The sequence below is a fragment of the Talaromyces marneffei genome, chromosome 1, assembly GCF_009556855.1.
Source record: "Talaromyces marneffei chromosome 1, complete sequence".
Taxonomy (NCBI): Eukaryota; Fungi; Ascomycota; class Eurotiomycetes; order Eurotiales; family Trichocomaceae; genus Talaromyces; species Talaromyces marneffei.
The window spans coordinates 470,765-486,838 of record NC_072348.1 but is presented as its reverse complement, the minus strand read 5'-3'; the positions used below and the strand labels follow the sequence as shown (position 1 = coordinate 486,838).

Genomic DNA, 16,074 nt, shown 5'->3' with positions numbered 1-16,074 from the left:
TTATTCATAGTGCATCGATATGCAAAAACATGAGCATTCGTTCAGTCGTTACACTCTATCTCAAGCCATAGATTTCGTATGCCGCTCCCACCAATCCTGCCATTTAATAACCTTTTCCTCTCGTCTTGCCTCCTCCGCCGCAAAAACAACCGCATGACTCCTCACAGCCTCTTCCAACGTACACCCAATAAACTCCCTCTGCGCATCCCTAATATCCCACCCACGCTCCTCAACGGCTTGCACAGCACCAATAAACATCCTCGTCAGTCCCCAATCTCCACCTCCATGCGCCTGTTCCTCCTTTGGATTCTTTGCTTTGGGAATTTCGATTGTGGTAAATTCGTTCGTGGCGAAGGAGAAGTATTTGATTGTGCGACTGTCGTATTCAATTTCACCTTCTGTGCCGTATATTCGTCCTCGTCGTTCGCATTGTTTTTCGGTGGGAGCGATCATGTGTAGTGAAGCAGTTTTGGAGGTTCGCGGAGTATATTCCTGTTCGCCTGTGGCTGGTGGTCTCTCATCGTCCCAAGTAATAGTCACAAACTGATCGTCGCAAACGTCATTGTCCGATTCCCACACACACCTTCCATACCACGACCTCGACTTAATTTTCTCATCAGATGTTGAGCTCCGATCATAGTCCTCCGCCAGAGCAGTCATCAACAATTTCTCCGCTGCATCACTCCCAGCAGTTTTGAACGTATCCTCAATATCCGGACAGACGATATGCAACGGCCAATCCGTGATGCCCTTATCGAGTTGTCTCTCCTTATACAGCCGCACAGAACTGTAATTACATTTCCGCTCAATCGGGCATGAGAGACAATTCGTCGCGTCGCCTGCTTCTTTCGGTTTTCTCTTTTTAATGAATTGCGTCAGTTTGCCTGTAGATGAGATTGTACGCGGTTCATGCGGAGGCATATCCTTTGGCGCCCCCGGCGGCGGAGATGAGAGTAACCAGACCAAAAAATCGACATCATGGCATGATTTAGTGAGCAGTGAGCCCACGCCAGCGGCCGTCTCGCGCCGCCAGTTTCCGCGTACGTAGCTGTGCGAGAAATGCCAGTAGCCGACTGGTTCGACGTGCTCGACAGATACGACATCGCCGATTGCGCGTTCTTCGAGGAGGAGTTGGCGTAGGCGCATGTTGTGTGGGCTGTAGCGGAGAACGTGCCCGATTGAGAAGACTTTTGAGGGTCCGGTATCTTTTTTGTGTTCAGGCACGAATGCGCGGTAGATAGCAAGACAGTCATGCAAGGATGTCGCAAGGGGCTTTTCGCATAATACATGTAGATTTAAAGGTGCGATTGCGCACATGATCTCAACGTGCATCTCGTCCAGGGCGCAGACAAAGACCCCATCAACCCCGACTGGCACATTCTCTTGTCCCTCAGCAACGGCTTGTCGACGTTCCTGTTCCCATTTCAGCCAATCGCGCCAGTCGGTGAATTCTTGTCCATCGCTTGGCTTGTTGCTGCCCCAGATGAAACATTCGCCGAATTCTTGTCGGTTGTAAGACCGTGGCTCGGCTACAGCGTGAATGAGAGCTGAGGTTGATTCTGTGACGGCTTCGGCGTAGCGGTGGCCACGAGAACCGGCGCCGATGACGAGGAATCTGAGCTGTTTTGTGTTTGTTGTTGATGATGGTGTTGATATGGTATTGATGGCCATTGTCAGATAGAATCCTTAATAGTATGTTTCAAGGGGGAACGTATGTAATCCAAGAATCAATCTATTCATCGAATAACTCGACTTGATCACGAAGCATGGGACTTCAACTTCTCACAAGGAGATGAGGTTGGGGATGAGGTTGTTCTTGTCAAGTTGTCCCCCTCACTGGCGGTATCGATAAGCATCTCCGCAGTGTCCGCACACCATGCGTGGGGGTGACTACGGTTCCTAACCTCCACGCTGTGATTGGATAACTTAGTCTACTTCTACATTGGTCATCTGAATCTGTTCTTCCATCTTCATTTATCGACCTGTCAATATTGAGCTAGTAAACTCTCATACCGGTTCCCCAGTCCACAAAACGCCTTCTGCAACCTCTTCCCCGCCCGACTACAAAAATCAACATCCGACTGTTCCCCCAACACATCCTGCAACCCCCACGCAATCCTCTCAGCTCCGAGCCGAGCACCTTCCAGGTTCGGTGCTGCTGGTCCCAGACGCAAAGATGCAAGACGTCCAGTAACAAATAGCGGGACATCGGCCTTCCATGTAAGGTCATCTGTCAAGCATGGTAACCCGTTTATGGTTTCGATGGGGTAGTCGCGATTCATTGATTGAAGGAGAGGCATGTCGTTGACATTTACCTTCATGCCTGTTGCGAAACAGATGTAGTCAATGTGCTCAGGGAAGTTATCAATAGGAGGATCTGTGGTTATCTTCCAGGTGTGTGTCTTGGGGTCGAAATTCTTGCTAGTAATCACCGTTCGGGTGTGAATTGATAGCCAGCCTTTGGCAACGTGTTGTTTGAGAATTTTCTGGTATTGTGGTGTTATACTACCTCCATCACGGGCAGTTTGCAGCATTTCAAACCGTTCTATTCCCTTCAGCTGATGCGCGAAATAAAGAAAAAGTCTAGAAACAGTTCTCTCACCTTGATCGTCATCCGCGGACCAAAAAACAGCTTTATCATAATTCTTAAACTTGCCCACCCAGTTCAGACCGACGTCAAAATGTTTAATCTTCATATCACCTCGAATGAGATGCCAGACTCTAGTGACCCCCTTGCCTATGGCTAGATCAGCCAGCTGGGCAGATGACAACCCACCACCTACAACAACTACATGAGTCGTTTCACGATTCTTGATCTTTCGTGAGAGAGCTGGACTAGGGAACTTGACTCCCACTTCGGAGCTGTGACATGCACCGAGCTCTTCCTCTGTGGAAAGCTTCCAGGGCATCAATTTGGTCGAGCCAGGACCCACAGCTAGTACGACCGCTCTACTGTGGAACGACTGTCCGTGAGATGTAAGGATCGTGAACAGTTTACTGCCATCCTTTGAACCCTCAACTTCACCAAATTTGATATCACAGACTTCCGACTGCTGTATTTGAACTGACTCATCATTAAGCCCGTACCTCTGAATAATCGAGTCGCAATAATCAGCAAACAAACTGGTTGAGGGCGTAAAATAATCCTTCCGATCTCGTTCATTAATCTCTGCTTCACGCGGGAATCTACCCATGCCCATCCATCAGCAACCACCCTTCCAAAAGAAGGTTATATACATACCGGGATAAATTCCGTATCTTTTTCCTCTTATGTTTACTCAACTCCTGCCCAACACATCCCGAAAGCTCATATAACTCCTTTTCGCGTCCCGTCTCCCGCGTATAAGCCAGCAATCCATCCCGATCCGCAGGATCAACATGGAAAAACATCGGGGATCGCAAATAATCTATTTTTAATGTCTCGAACGCGCGATTCCACCTTGCCATCCATTGCGTTCCGGAACTATCGAGCACGAGGGTTGAGTATTGGCCACGACCATCACCACCACAGCAGGTATTGTTGGGCGTGGTATATGCCGATGCAGCCAGCGGAGTACCGTATAATCGCTTCGTTCTGGCGCGTGCAAGACTCATTTTACCCTGGTGTTTCTTGATCCAGTGGTATCGTTGGTGTTCTTCGTCGGTGAACATTGCAGAGGGCGTTTCCTCTCGGAGGCGAGCTGCGACGGCGAGACCACAGGGGCCAGCACCGATGATGATTATGTCGTATACTTCGGCGTGTGTTGACATTTTGACTTTACTACGTACATCCAGGGACTTATAATGGGAGAAATAGTAAATAATGTGGTTTGGGCAGGTATTAAGATTCAAATCATAGTTACGATTGGGAGCAGTTCGATTATGAAGGCATACATTGCAGTTGACTAGCTTCAAAGGCCCCTGTGTGTAGATGAATTGAGCCAAGGGTACTCATTACACAATATTTGAGTACCTTTATAGTCACGTTAAATCTTTAACAAGATAAACACCATGTAACTACTTCACTGATCTCATGGTGATAAAGCTTACGAGTACCTTGTGAGGAGTCCCTAGTGCATTTACGGCAGCCTGCTTCTACGTAATAAGCGGAGAATGGGGTTAAATGCGATAGAACCCTTTAATGGGTAGATGATACATTGATTACGCTTCCATCATGTATTTTGATCTGTTCCGGATGAGGTCCAGTCGAGACACTGCCCTGGCATTACCGGATTGGGAAGGGGGTTGCCCTAATTACATCAGGTCTAACCACCTTTGCATGACACTCCGTGCAGTTCCTCGTGACTTCATAACTTAGAAGTCTCTATGACCTTGATATGGCGATGGTTTAGGTAAATGCCTAGTGGGTAGTTAATATGTATCAGTTAATTCAAATATGTACAAGCAACGATGGTGCCCTAGCATTGGGGTCATAAAGCGAGTGTAGAATGCTCAGGTATCGTTCCAAAATATCAACAATAAAAATCCCAGAATATGGGTCCTTCTTACATGGACTAGGAAATACACAAAATATAAACCAATTCAATAATGCCCTGATTATTGAATGGGTTGAGAAACACGGTATCTTCGACCTAAGTACTAGCACCACCAACAGTAACACTCAAGATAGACGGGTTGGCCGATGAAACAGTACCGGAGGCATTCTCATCATTACCGGAGGGATTAACATCATCATAAGCGAAAGCATAACCCTTTCCATCGATCTCGTACTTGTGCACAATCGCCGAGTAGTAATTTGAGGGAGCAGTGGTGTAGTACGAATCCGCTCCAAGGCTAGGCTGAACATCGCCACCAGCAACCAACAAAGTACCACGGTTGAATGCTGCACAAAGACGAGGGATAGTGGCTTGATGAACAGGAGTGTCGGAGGGGTTGGTCACAAAGGGGCCGGAGTTGCAGCCGAAGATGTCGGCGGTGGAGGGCTTGCTGTAGTTGATGCCGTCGCCGTCGCATTCGAGGGTGTCGCCGCTAACGGTGCAAGACACGTTACCGGCGTTGTTTTGGGTGTTGATGGTAAGTGTGGTGCTGGTGTAGTTGGACCAAACCTCGTTGACGTAGTCGTCAAAGTAGGTCTCGAAACCGCTGCTGGGGTTGGCAGCCATGTAATCGTTTGGTGAGAGGACACGTATGACAGCGCCATTGATGGTTTGACACAGAGCATCCCAGGGCAGGCCGTCTCTTTGAGCTTGAGAGGTCAAATCTTTGCAGACGCTAGTTACGGCGTCTGAGGTGAGACCAAGAGCGGTTTGAACGGCACCAGAGGTATCTGTGAGCGACATGCCGAGCGGCAGGCCGACAAAGTCGACGTAGCTGATGTTAGCATAGATACCACCACCAGCTGTGTAAGTGAATTCAATGAAGCCCCAGTTGATGCCAGCGCTAGGATCAGCGGGGTTGGTCTGCGATGGCTGGACAATCGAGAAAGTGCCATCCGCGTTACCAACGGTGAAAAACTGAAGCTCGCCAACGGCGAACCAAACACGTGCCGAGATAACATAGCTGGGGATTTTGATCGTGGTGCTTGAGCCCTGGGCACCGAGTGGAATGGCAATAGTCTCAGATATGGGCGCAGGGACACCGTTAGCAGTGCTTGGTGCTGAAGGGTAGTACCATGAGAAGTCTGGAGTCAATATAACCGGAGCATTGTTCTGGTTCGGGTTTTGACCGTTGACATAGCAGTTCACCGTGCCAGCGATGTTGTTGGTGATGGTCAGTGTCAATGCGGTGCCGTCTGTGGCAACGCTTTGGAACTTGCTTGCCGATGCAGAGATTGTTCCGTTGACTGTGTCCTTGGCGTTTATGATCAGATCAGACGCATCTCCGGGGTGAAGTTCTGTTGGGCGAGCAATCGTTGGTGTGATGATGCTCAAAGCAGTAGCCAGAATCACGGCATACTTGCTTAAACCGAGCATTGTGGTTGAGTTCAAAGATGATTGGAAGAAGTATTCTAGAAACAACGACTTGCTTTTCACATTCAAGTACAGAAAAGAAATAAGAAGGATGTATCGAACACCTTGGATTTTGAAAAGGAATGAAGAGTGCAAACCGAAGGAATGAAATTTGCACAATCAACAACAGTGTATCTCAAACACACTGACAGGGTTTGACAGTGAGATGTCTACTTATATGAAAATTTACGAAAAGGGACATCCGCTCTTATTTATCTTCAATATCTATCTACTTTCCGGTACGCCAATGGGTACTTGATTTGGTACGGCATGGGGTGACAAGATCGACAGTAGCAAATGGCAGCTAATGCATCGTCTTTCTCTTGCCCCAGCGTCCCCTTCTTCCTGGCCGGCATGACATTGTAACCGAAATCATTCAGTCCGAAATGGCAGGGCTAGTATATGGATACGTACCGATGCAGAGAGTGGACACCGACATGAGTCAAAGAGCAAAGATATCAAGTCACGGGTCTGAAGCATGCTAAACAATTCTAGATGCTCGTATCCCATTGGCAGTACCATACTTGGTCGTCACGCTGAGAGGAGTTATCGGACCCCCCTCCGCAGGGTCTTTTTTAGTTATTCACTTTACTGCAGGTTGAAAAAGTAAAACAAATCTCATGGGACGTAGTGCAAAACGGCCCCTGCTCAGGGTAGCACTGGGCTGTCATATTGGGATCGAACTAACGGAGTATGTAACATGTGGACCAAAAGCTTGGCTGAAGCTAGTATCTGGTTAGGCAAAGAGAGATAGACGACGTTGCAGATGGACAGTATACTAAATGCTAATCCTGGTAGGTTTGGATATGAACCCCTGGAATGGCCCATCTTTTGTATTCTATACGAGCATTGGCCGAATTACACAGGCAAGTATTCCGGAGATTAATCGTACTGGTATGATATTCGTATTTCTAAATTTGGCCCTTATATTAATATCCTCATATACCGCATCTCTTGGGTGTAAACTGATGATACTTACCATGCCGATCCGGCACCATGGTAATGATGGGGGTGTAATTAATCTTAGATGGCCGTACGTAGTATTAGCCCTAACAGCGGATCAAGCCACAAAAGCGCCTCTTTGAATAGCTTCCAAGGTTGACTTGTGGGCCACTTGAACGTGATTTAGGTTTCCACAAAACTTCCCTATATCGGTTTTCCGGGGTTCTTGAGACCGCCATAGAATATGTGACCGTAGGAGTCTTGCGGGGTTGAACTTTGCCCTCAATCCTGCATAGAAGACAGGGTTGCCAGGATAGATATCAGGATTTAATCAACTGACTACTTAGTACAAACTAATGCCATCAGGGTGGTATATGTATCAGCTTCCCCCTCCTACAAAATCGATGATTTGCATCAACATCTAGTGTTGGTTAACTAGCACGATGCACTATGAGACGGGGCATGGGAAGGAGAGATTCGCCTCATATGCGTCGAATATTTTTTGAGATGTGCCATGGATTACACTAGTGTGGCTTGATCGAGAACTATTCTTTCGATGGCGATTCCTACTCCATAGCAGAAGAGATCAGCCGAGCCGTGGAACGAGCGATCAGGGAGTCTAGAGCTATCAGAAGATTGGCACTCATTTTTCTTTTCTTTTCCTTTCTTTCCTGGGAAACTCGCTATACGAAGCATTTTGGAGGATTTTTACTGAATTCAATTCAACCGAATTCTGGTCTGCCAATAGGCTTGTGTCGCTGAAAGCCACGATGCTAGCTAGGCTCAGGCGGGGGACAATGTATTCGGGAATTTGACCGATCCATTAATTCATTCCTATTTGAATTTGCGCGGAGAAAAATTGCCAATCACATGCCACATTTCCAGTGCGTAAAACCGTCAGCTATGCTGACGGGATCGGCCTGTGTGGTATCAACACTATCCTTCCAACAGTCCGATCAGCCGCAACACTTACTACGAAGAGCAGTGCGTAGTCAGCATAGAATACACACACATAAACTGACCAAGTACACAAAGACTCAAGGATCAACACGAACAGAAGCACTTGATACTTTTACTCCACGCCATATAGCTAAAAATGAGTAAAATGAGCCGGTTAAGGATACCCGGCTTCGGTATTAGGGCTCACAAGCCAAACCAAGAACAAGCAATATCATTGGCCGAATCAACTCAGTAGCAGAATACATCAAAAGATCAAGTATCACGGCCCAGCGTTTTAGTTTCGACGTCTCGTTACTTTTACCGATTTAGCGTCTTACTAGATGTTAGAGAAATAGAATTAAGGAATCTCATTTAACTCGATTGCGACGAATCAGATGTCTATGTTTTCTTATGTTTCGTGATATCGGAGGGATGGGATGATTTAGTGCATACTACCTCACCAATATTAGCATCTTTTGGTTACATCTTCAAAACAACGGCATCTTCGCTATTATTAGTCTCTCATCTTTGAAAACAGACACATTTGAACAAAAACATCATTTAATCCTTGGCGAATATACCTCCCGATCTGGTGGCTTGGTGGCTTGAGTGGCTTGCTTTAGCAAGCTGTCAAAATGCTTCATGAGATCCGAAGCTGACCAATATATCCATAGATATGATATAAACATTACAAGCATACTACGATGCTCAAGTTTCAATGTATCAGGGACCAGTAAGGCATATCTTGGAGATACCTAAGCAAAACATTATATACTTAAATGAACACAGACGCAGACTTTTGTAAAAATCACATGGTATTATTGTTATTACACCTGGAGCCAAACCTCGAATAAAAACCCACACCATCAAGACAAGACATACAAACACAAAACCTCGACAAAATTCCCACAACACCAAACAAGAATAGACCAAGATAATTATATAAACATAAAAAAACAAACATTATATCATCCATTACTGCGCCGCAACCCCTTTTCTCCCCCTTTTCCCTTTCCCACTCTCACCACCATTACCATTAGTATTATTTTTAGGCCTTGACCCTTCCCTCCGATGCCACGCATCCTGCGGCATAATCCAGCCTCTGACTCTCTTCGCCTCCCTCTTTTCGCCCAATTGTGGTTCGGGGATCCATTTGTCTTTTGGTTCTGGAAGGATTCGTTGACGGCTTAAGGCTCCTGGACCACCGACATTCAAATGTCCCGAGGGTTGGGAGGGGAGGGGCATTGATTTGGAGAGCATCAATAGAAAGTATAGGGCAAGTGTGGCTGTTAGGGGAACTCCGCCGAGACCGTTTCCGTCTTGGCTGTCTTCGTGCTGATGTGAGGAGAAGGAGGATAAGCTACTGCTCCGGCTGTGGGTTGATCGGTTGTCGTCGTATGATGAAGCGGCGGACGAATGTGGTGGTGTACTTGATCGTCTTCGTGAATGTTGGTCAATGTTTGAGGAGGATTCTTTGGTGGCTATGGGGGAGGAGAGCTCCAGGTATCCGAAATAAGGCACGTCGTCGCCATCGTCGCAACCTGCGCGAACGCATACGAGCTCTATCTCGGTGATGATGAAGCCATAACGACATGAATGCTCGCGCATGCATCGCTGTAAATGTGCAAGGCCACGGAGGTACTCGACACGACGATGAGGGGGCTCGTTTCGCATTCCCGTGTTCCAGCGGTCGAAGCTCTTAACGATACCCACAACACGCCCGCGTCGAACACCAGAAGACGTTACGTCTGTATCAGATGCATAATTTGCCAGGAAATGGGGTCCATTTGCGCCCCGACTACCCGGCGAGTTGGCGTCTGGCGAGACGTATAACCTCATATGATCCGAGCCCTGGGACACTCGTAACGCAGCATTGATGCGTGGCGCATAGATATCACCTACAAGGCTGATAAGCGCATTCTCGCTTTCGGGAGTCAGGCGTGATGACGAAATCATGGGTTGAGGAGTAAGATGGCTCGGAATAGGAGTTTTAAGTAGCTGGGTGAGTCCGTTGATTTCATTAAATGTGTTCAATGAGAAAGATGACCAGCTGCGCAGTTGGCGAATATCCCACCAGAAGTAATCGTTCAGACCGCGCGTGGGACCGTAGTTGACTGTGCGCACTAGGTTGACGGCTGGTGTGGTGTTGGTAAGATAGGCGAGTAATGTAGTCGAGGAGGCAGGTGATGGTAGAGGAGGTGCAAGGAAGCTGACGGGAGAAGGCTGTGCGCTGTGGACTCTGAGATAGTCATAGTGTTGAGGAGATGGCATGGCGTTGTAGGCCTGCTGTGTGGGAAGCTGGACTGGGCAAGGGACTTGCACTGACGGGACTTGCACTGACGGGACTTGACGACTGTATGATGGGAAAACAAGGGTAGAAGGGTCCACGGGACTGATGGGGGATACCTCTGGTTGAGACACGTATTTAGGAAGTTGTCTATAAGTCGGGTATCCATATCGAGATAGAGTAACCTCATCAATACTAGAAGTAGATCCAGACCGAGAATGGCCGGCGGAAGGCATACTCTTGCGTTTATTGGCGGCAGGTGCAGCAGAAGTAGTCAATGCAATTGGAGACGATAGTCCAGAGGCAATCACACCGGGATGCTGGGTTGATGCAGGCGAGACTGGGGAAATCAATCCACCACAATCCGAAGCCGCAGAAGCCTCAATCACATTTCTTGACAATGCCGAAGGTCTTGCAGTTGGGTAGGGCATGTAACCCGGAGGGTTACGAGTGTTGGACAGCACCCGTCGATGACGACGAGGACCAACAGAAGAAGAAGCCGGCTCGAGAATAACATCTTGAGTCCTGATTTTGGGGAGTAGTTGAGGTCCGTGTTGGTAGTTTGGTGAAATTGATGTGCGGGGTGTGGTGATCCTAGTCATGATGGACTCTGGTGAAGAGTCGTGGGAGTGTACTGAGGAGCCAGATGTGTTGCGGCTGTGGGCACTGCCTGGACCTGCACTTGGACCCAGCCCTATGAGATGCATTCTGGCCACGCCGGGTGGTGTTGTTGGTAGAAAGTAGGAGTCTTCTAGAGACATTTTACCTAGTGGCATGTTAGTCGTGGTCATGTATCATGCTGGAGGAGTACGCACCTGTGCTATAGGATGAGAAGGCCGGCTTCAGATATCGATTGGCAGAGATGGTATCAACGACAGTATGTATGAAGATGATGAAGATGATAATGATGATGCATAGGATCTTCCAGAGATAGACGACAATGGCAATAGACAATGATCAAAGAATGAATATAGCTGTCGATGCAGTCAATGACATTGCATGGGAATAAAAGAAGAAGCCATTCAACCTGTGGAATTGTTCTCATGTTTAAATGTCAAACGATGAGATGAATATCAACAACAATCCAATCCACAAATTTCCAGACAGAGAATTCTGAAACACGAACCCTTGATGGATTGAGGATCTCAGGAGGCTCCATCATGAAATCTGGCATGAGTATCATGTTTGACCATCCATGGAGAAAGGGACCATGACCCATTCACGAACAGGTACATCATATTGAAGAACGACGCGCGAAACATCACGATAGACGTTCTATGCGCGTCGAAGATGCTAAATCTGGAAGTTTTCATGTTTCAAGTGCTCAGATCTGGTTTAGCCTTGTTATTCTTCCGATCTGTTTCTATAATCAGTAACATGATTGACATGCTTCTTCTGGAAAAGATACTATTAATAACATCTGGGTGCGTAGGGCTTGAGGTTTTGGGGCAATGGGCAAGGCGCTAGAGTGGATAAGCAGATGTATCTATTTTTGTCTGTTTTCTGTTGCAAAATCAAACGCTCAATTCCAGCGGCAAAAGGAAACGTAGATTATACTGTAGAAGAGAGCGTCGGTTGTGCAGCGTACAGACATAGCATCAGATCATCAAGTTTGAGTTTGTTTGGGGAAGCGCCAGCATAGTGAGGGTTTCGGAATTGCTGCTATACTCGCAGTACCGATACTGTGTGTAAGCGCCCTCTTACCCTGTTCGTCCATATGATTTCCACGTTTTCGCCAATCAGAGTACACATCTCGACAGTTTCAGAATTCCCTTGTTTCTATTTTGATACCAGCCGCCAGGAATCCGGGACCAGACAGACCATAGTCACAGCACGCGCCGGTGTCCATCACGGCGCTATGAGTCGTCAGTGGTTGGCTCGTTGAATGTCGCGGACCTATGAGAGAGCGGAAACTCTTTCAATACTAGTGTTATGATGAGAAAACACAGCAAATACTCAACAACAATTGGCTCCGCAGAGCTATTGACCGCAGGCGCCCGCCAAAAGAAAGAACGAAAGAAAGGAAAGAAAGAAGAGAATCAATCAGCATACAGGAAAGCTACCTGGGCACTCGGAAACCATACCGAGGGGTCACGCTAAAGAAGCCTTAATCAAGCTGACGCACAATCCTCTCTGTGAACACTGCGGCAATACAATTCTATTGGTGAGATGTGTTTTGTTTCAGTGTTTCATCTTTTAGGGTGATGCTTGAACAAACGCGACTACGACACGTGAGTCATGATTCTAAAACGAGTGACAACATACGAATTTGAAGTCGGACTTTCGGCGATTTGGAAAGGGGGTGATATGATCGTGCAATCTGGAGTTTTAGAAAATCCCAAGTTTCATGGTAGTGTATTAATATATTCTATTCAACCGGTGATATGCATATATACTAGAACAAAGAAAACCATTCCAACCCATAACACTTGCCCCAAAAACAAACACTGTTGCACCAAAGGTACGAAATTTTGACTCTTACTCTTGATCTAAACTTCATTTCATTAAGTCGTGGACCCACACAGTGGTCATAATTTATGCCTTGATGGCATACTTGCGACGGAACATATCATCGACGTCGGTCAGATAGTAAGTACCGGGGAAGAGGTTGTCGGCGTTACCAGCGGGCTTGAAGTTCTTCTTCAAGTGAGCATGCTCACGAAGGAGGCAGAGAGCATCGTACTCAGAGGGAGGAACAACGCGACGAGATTCAAGACGGTTGCGGAGGTCAAGGTTCTTGGCCATAACAGAAGTGTCGCCGACGACTTTGAAGCTGAACATGGAGCTGGCAAGACCACTGCCGTAGCTGAAAATGGCAACTCGCTTGGGCTTGGAGGTGTCAAAAGTGACATTTGCGATAAGACTGACCAGTCCTCCGTAGACGCTGGCAGTGTACATGTTACCGCACTGAGTGGCAACCTCAATGGAGGGCTGGACGCGCTCATTGAAGCGCTTCTTGGCCAAACCCATGAAAGTCTTTTCCACAGCCTTGTCGCTCAACGACTTTTCATAGTCAACTTCGGCAATCTCGGCGGGGACCTCAGCAAAGGTGGGGTGAGAGGGGTTGATGAGGTAATCGTTGTAAAGCATGCGCGCATACGACTTGGACACGAGCTTGCAGTTGGGGGCATGGAACAAAACATGATCAAAGCGGTCCAAAGGTGTCTGCTCCTCGGAAATGACGCCGTTGACGCCGAACTTCTCTTGCAAGGTCTTCTCGCGAGCATTATAAGCCTTGTAGCACTCATCGACAGCCTGGGTGTAGCACTTGTTGGAGAAGTGGCCATCGACGTAGGGATATTCGCTGGTCAAGTCGGGCTTGTAGAAATCGTAGACGTGGCTGAGGTAGCTGGCACGGAGACCCGGCTCGAACACAATAGGAGCATCGGGACCGATAACCATAGCGACACATCCAGCTCCACCGGTAGGACGGGCAGCTCCCTTGGCGTACAAAGCAATATCACCGCAGACGACGATGGCATCACGGCCATCCCAAGCAGAAGACTCAACCCAGTTGATGCTGTTGAAGATGGCGTTGGTGCCTCCGTAGCAAGCATTGACTGTGTCGATACCCTCGATGTTGGTGTTGCCGGATTCTTCGAAGAGTTGCATAAGAACGGACTTGACAGACTTGGACTTGTCCAAGAGAGTCTCGGTTCCGACTTCTAATCGGCCAATAGACTTGGGGTCGATGTTGTATTTGCGCATGAGGGAGGAGAGGGTGGTAAGGGAGAGGGAGTAGATATCTAGATTACAACGCATTAGCCTCGAAAGTCGGTCGAAACTGGTGGACTGAGACCACCCACCTTCAAGATCGTCACAGAAGCTCATTTTGGTCTGGCCAAGACCAATGGTGTATTTTCCTGTGGAAACGCCATCGAATTTCTCCAACTCAGCCTGGTCAACGCACTGTTGAAGTTGAATGAGTACGTCGAACAGAGAAAACTGGGGAGTAAAGAACGTACCTGGCTGGGAAAGTAGATTTCAATGGCCTTGATGCCAACGTTTTGAGGATGAGCAGCCATCTTTTCTGTGTAATGTATATGAATTTTGTTATTGTGATAGCAGGCACACGACCAATCTGCAGAGAAACGTGGAGGGTGGTTATTCGAGGGTTAACTAGAAGGAATGAGTAATTGTCCTGGAGAAGGAGAGATAGGCAGAAGATATAGCAGGAGTGAAAAGGGGCGAAAGTGAGAAATGTTAAGATGAGACTGAAAGATGTGGAGGGGGGACTTTGCGACGGTGGATCGATTAGCCAGAGACGGTGAGTTCCCTAATGTCCCAAGAGGGTAGGAGCCACCCACGGTACCGCCATCAAATCCCTGCCAAGGGCGAACTTCAAAGTAATTGACTTACCTGTGGATATTCTTCGTGCAATACCTGGCAATTTGACAATCGACAGGTGTTTAAACAAAGGTAAGTCCAGGTGGAAGAGAAAGCAGAGGGATTATATAACCCTTGACCGCCCCTCAGTCTATCCCTTTTCTGGCAGGCCCGATTGCTCTCAGGCGACACAATTCAATGGGATTAGCCTTCAATGGAGAGCGACCTGGCCTGATATGGACCATCGAGCTAGTTACGTCTAATAGTTTAGTTCTTTGATCGTATGCTGATACGTACTACGTACATACAATCATATTTTCCGGAGTCCGTTGCTGGCAAATCTTTCTGGAGATGCACAACCATCGGCCAATCACCGACCACAATGGCCTGGCCAACCCACTGGAGCTATGGTGGAGGGCCACACACTAGGCTCAGACAGGAATGGCGCATCTGATTCTTGGCGCTGTCGAGGGGTCAAATTTTCAGGCATCCACGCCCCGTCCCGCACAAAGGTAAGCGTGGCCTGAGGCACTCTGTGCTGTGCCTGGTCTAGTCATGAGCTTATTTCTGAGCACCCTCGTTCCTGAAGCCAGCGACGTGACTGACGAGAAGTATCGAAATATGTCTTCTCTGGAGACGCCTTGCACATCGGAGAATGTAGGGCCCATCAAACCAGTTGCGGCAACAAATGTCGGTGAAGCTCTGCAAACCCCCTTTTGTCCGAAGCGAAGGCGGAAGCATTCTCTCGTGTGCATCGTAGTTTTCATCCTGAAGTCGGCAGTATCGTGTCTGCGTCGTAGAATCCATCATTCTCGGGAGGTGCGCTTTGGGCTGGGGTCAGCCAATCACAGTGCCGCAATCCGATCGCCCCGTTCTCATTGTCATGTCAACGGCGCAGCGCATAACTAGTTAGTTAAGTTAATATCGTACATAATATCATTATCATCGATGACCGTCAACAAAGGGTTCAAGTCAAGCCAGGCCCGCTCACCATCTTATCTTATCAGTCCATCTCGATGACCCTGTTGATTTAGATCTAGCAACCAATCCTTGTTCCTCCCTGGAAGAGTAACGTAACCTTAAATGGCCGGCATGACGTTCGAAAGGTAACAGCAATACTGTCAACAACACAACGTCGTCTTTTCTTCCTCGCCATCATCTTCTTCTCGATGACAGAAAAATTATTTACATTGACATACTCTATAGTATCGTCCAATGATAGGCGGCCAAGCCACAAGCTGGGCTTCCAAGTGCATTATGGCCTGCGCCACACCCCCAAACGGCCTTGGCTCAGCCAAGACCAATCGGGAAGGCCGTATCCACGTACTTGCCGTATCTCCGTCTCATCCATCAACCTCAGGGACAGACTGACTGACTTGCATTATCATCTCGCTTCGACAGATGCCTCATCATCACGCTGTCGATATCTCCATTCGGATTTGTTAAGTGTACATTCATTTGTTCGTTCATCGCCCCGCGCCGGTCACTCGCTAGGTCGCTCGCTGGTCGGCAGCCTCGATGTGTCTCGTCCGTACCTTCGTTTACTAGATCATGATATCTCGAATGCTTCGATACACATAATTTCCGTCGATACCCCCCGCATAGAGCTACTGGCTCTTCGCCAGCACATAA

The 16,074-nt window shown here is 47.9% G+C and overlaps 5 protein-coding genes across 5 annotated transcripts; all 5 read right to left on the bottom strand.

The window, feature by feature from the left end:
* Nucleotides 1-60: 60 nt before the first annotated feature.
* On the bottom strand, nucleotides 61-1,671 carry EYB26_000178 (uncharacterized protein; the record flags this gene model as incomplete). The annotated part of the gene is made up of 2 exons (XM_054259495.1): nucleotides 989-1,048; nucleotides 1,099-1,671. 2 exons carry the CDS (start codon nucleotides 1,669-1,671, stop codon nucleotides 989-991), a joined length of 633 nt encoding a protein of 210 aa, XP_054115470.1.
* A 314-nt stretch (nucleotides 1,672-1,985) lies between these two features.
* EYB26_000177 (uncharacterized protein) lies at nucleotides 1,986-3,750 on the bottom strand (the record flags this gene model as incomplete). Its single annotated transcript, XM_054259494.1, has 3 exons — nucleotides 1,986-2,545; nucleotides 2,603-3,186; nucleotides 3,242-3,750. 3 exons carry the CDS (start codon nucleotides 3,748-3,750, stop codon nucleotides 1,986-1,988), a joined length of 1,653 nt encoding a protein of 550 aa, XP_054115469.1.
* An 821-nt stretch (nucleotides 3,751-4,571) lies between these two features.
* On the bottom strand, nucleotides 4,572-5,912 carry EYB26_000176 (uncharacterized protein; the record flags this gene model as incomplete). The annotated part of the gene is made up of 1 exon (XM_054259493.1): nucleotides 4,572-5,912. The coding sequence occupies one exon, from the start codon at nucleotides 5,910-5,912 to the stop codon at nucleotides 4,572-4,574; it is 1,341 nt and encodes a 446-aa protein (XP_054115468.1).
* A 2,892-nt stretch (nucleotides 5,913-8,804) lies between these two features.
* Nucleotides 8,805-11,275, bottom strand: EYB26_000175 (uncharacterized protein; the record flags this gene model as incomplete). Its single annotated transcript, XM_054259492.1, has 3 exons — nucleotides 8,805-10,882; nucleotides 10,932-11,037; nucleotides 11,243-11,275. The coding sequence occupies 3 exons, from the start codon at nucleotides 11,273-11,275 to the stop codon at nucleotides 8,805-8,807; spliced, it is 2,217 nt and encodes a 738-aa protein (XP_054115467.1).
* A 1,376-nt stretch (nucleotides 11,276-12,651) lies between these two features.
* On the bottom strand, nucleotides 12,652-14,141 carry EYB26_000174 (uncharacterized protein; the record flags this gene model as incomplete). Its single annotated transcript, XM_054259491.1, has 3 exons — nucleotides 12,652-13,862; nucleotides 13,923-14,025; nucleotides 14,082-14,141. 3 exons carry the CDS (start codon nucleotides 14,139-14,141, stop codon nucleotides 12,652-12,654), a joined length of 1,374 nt encoding a protein of 457 aa, XP_054115466.1.
* Between the last annotated feature and the right edge of the window lie 1,933 nt (nucleotides 14,142-16,074).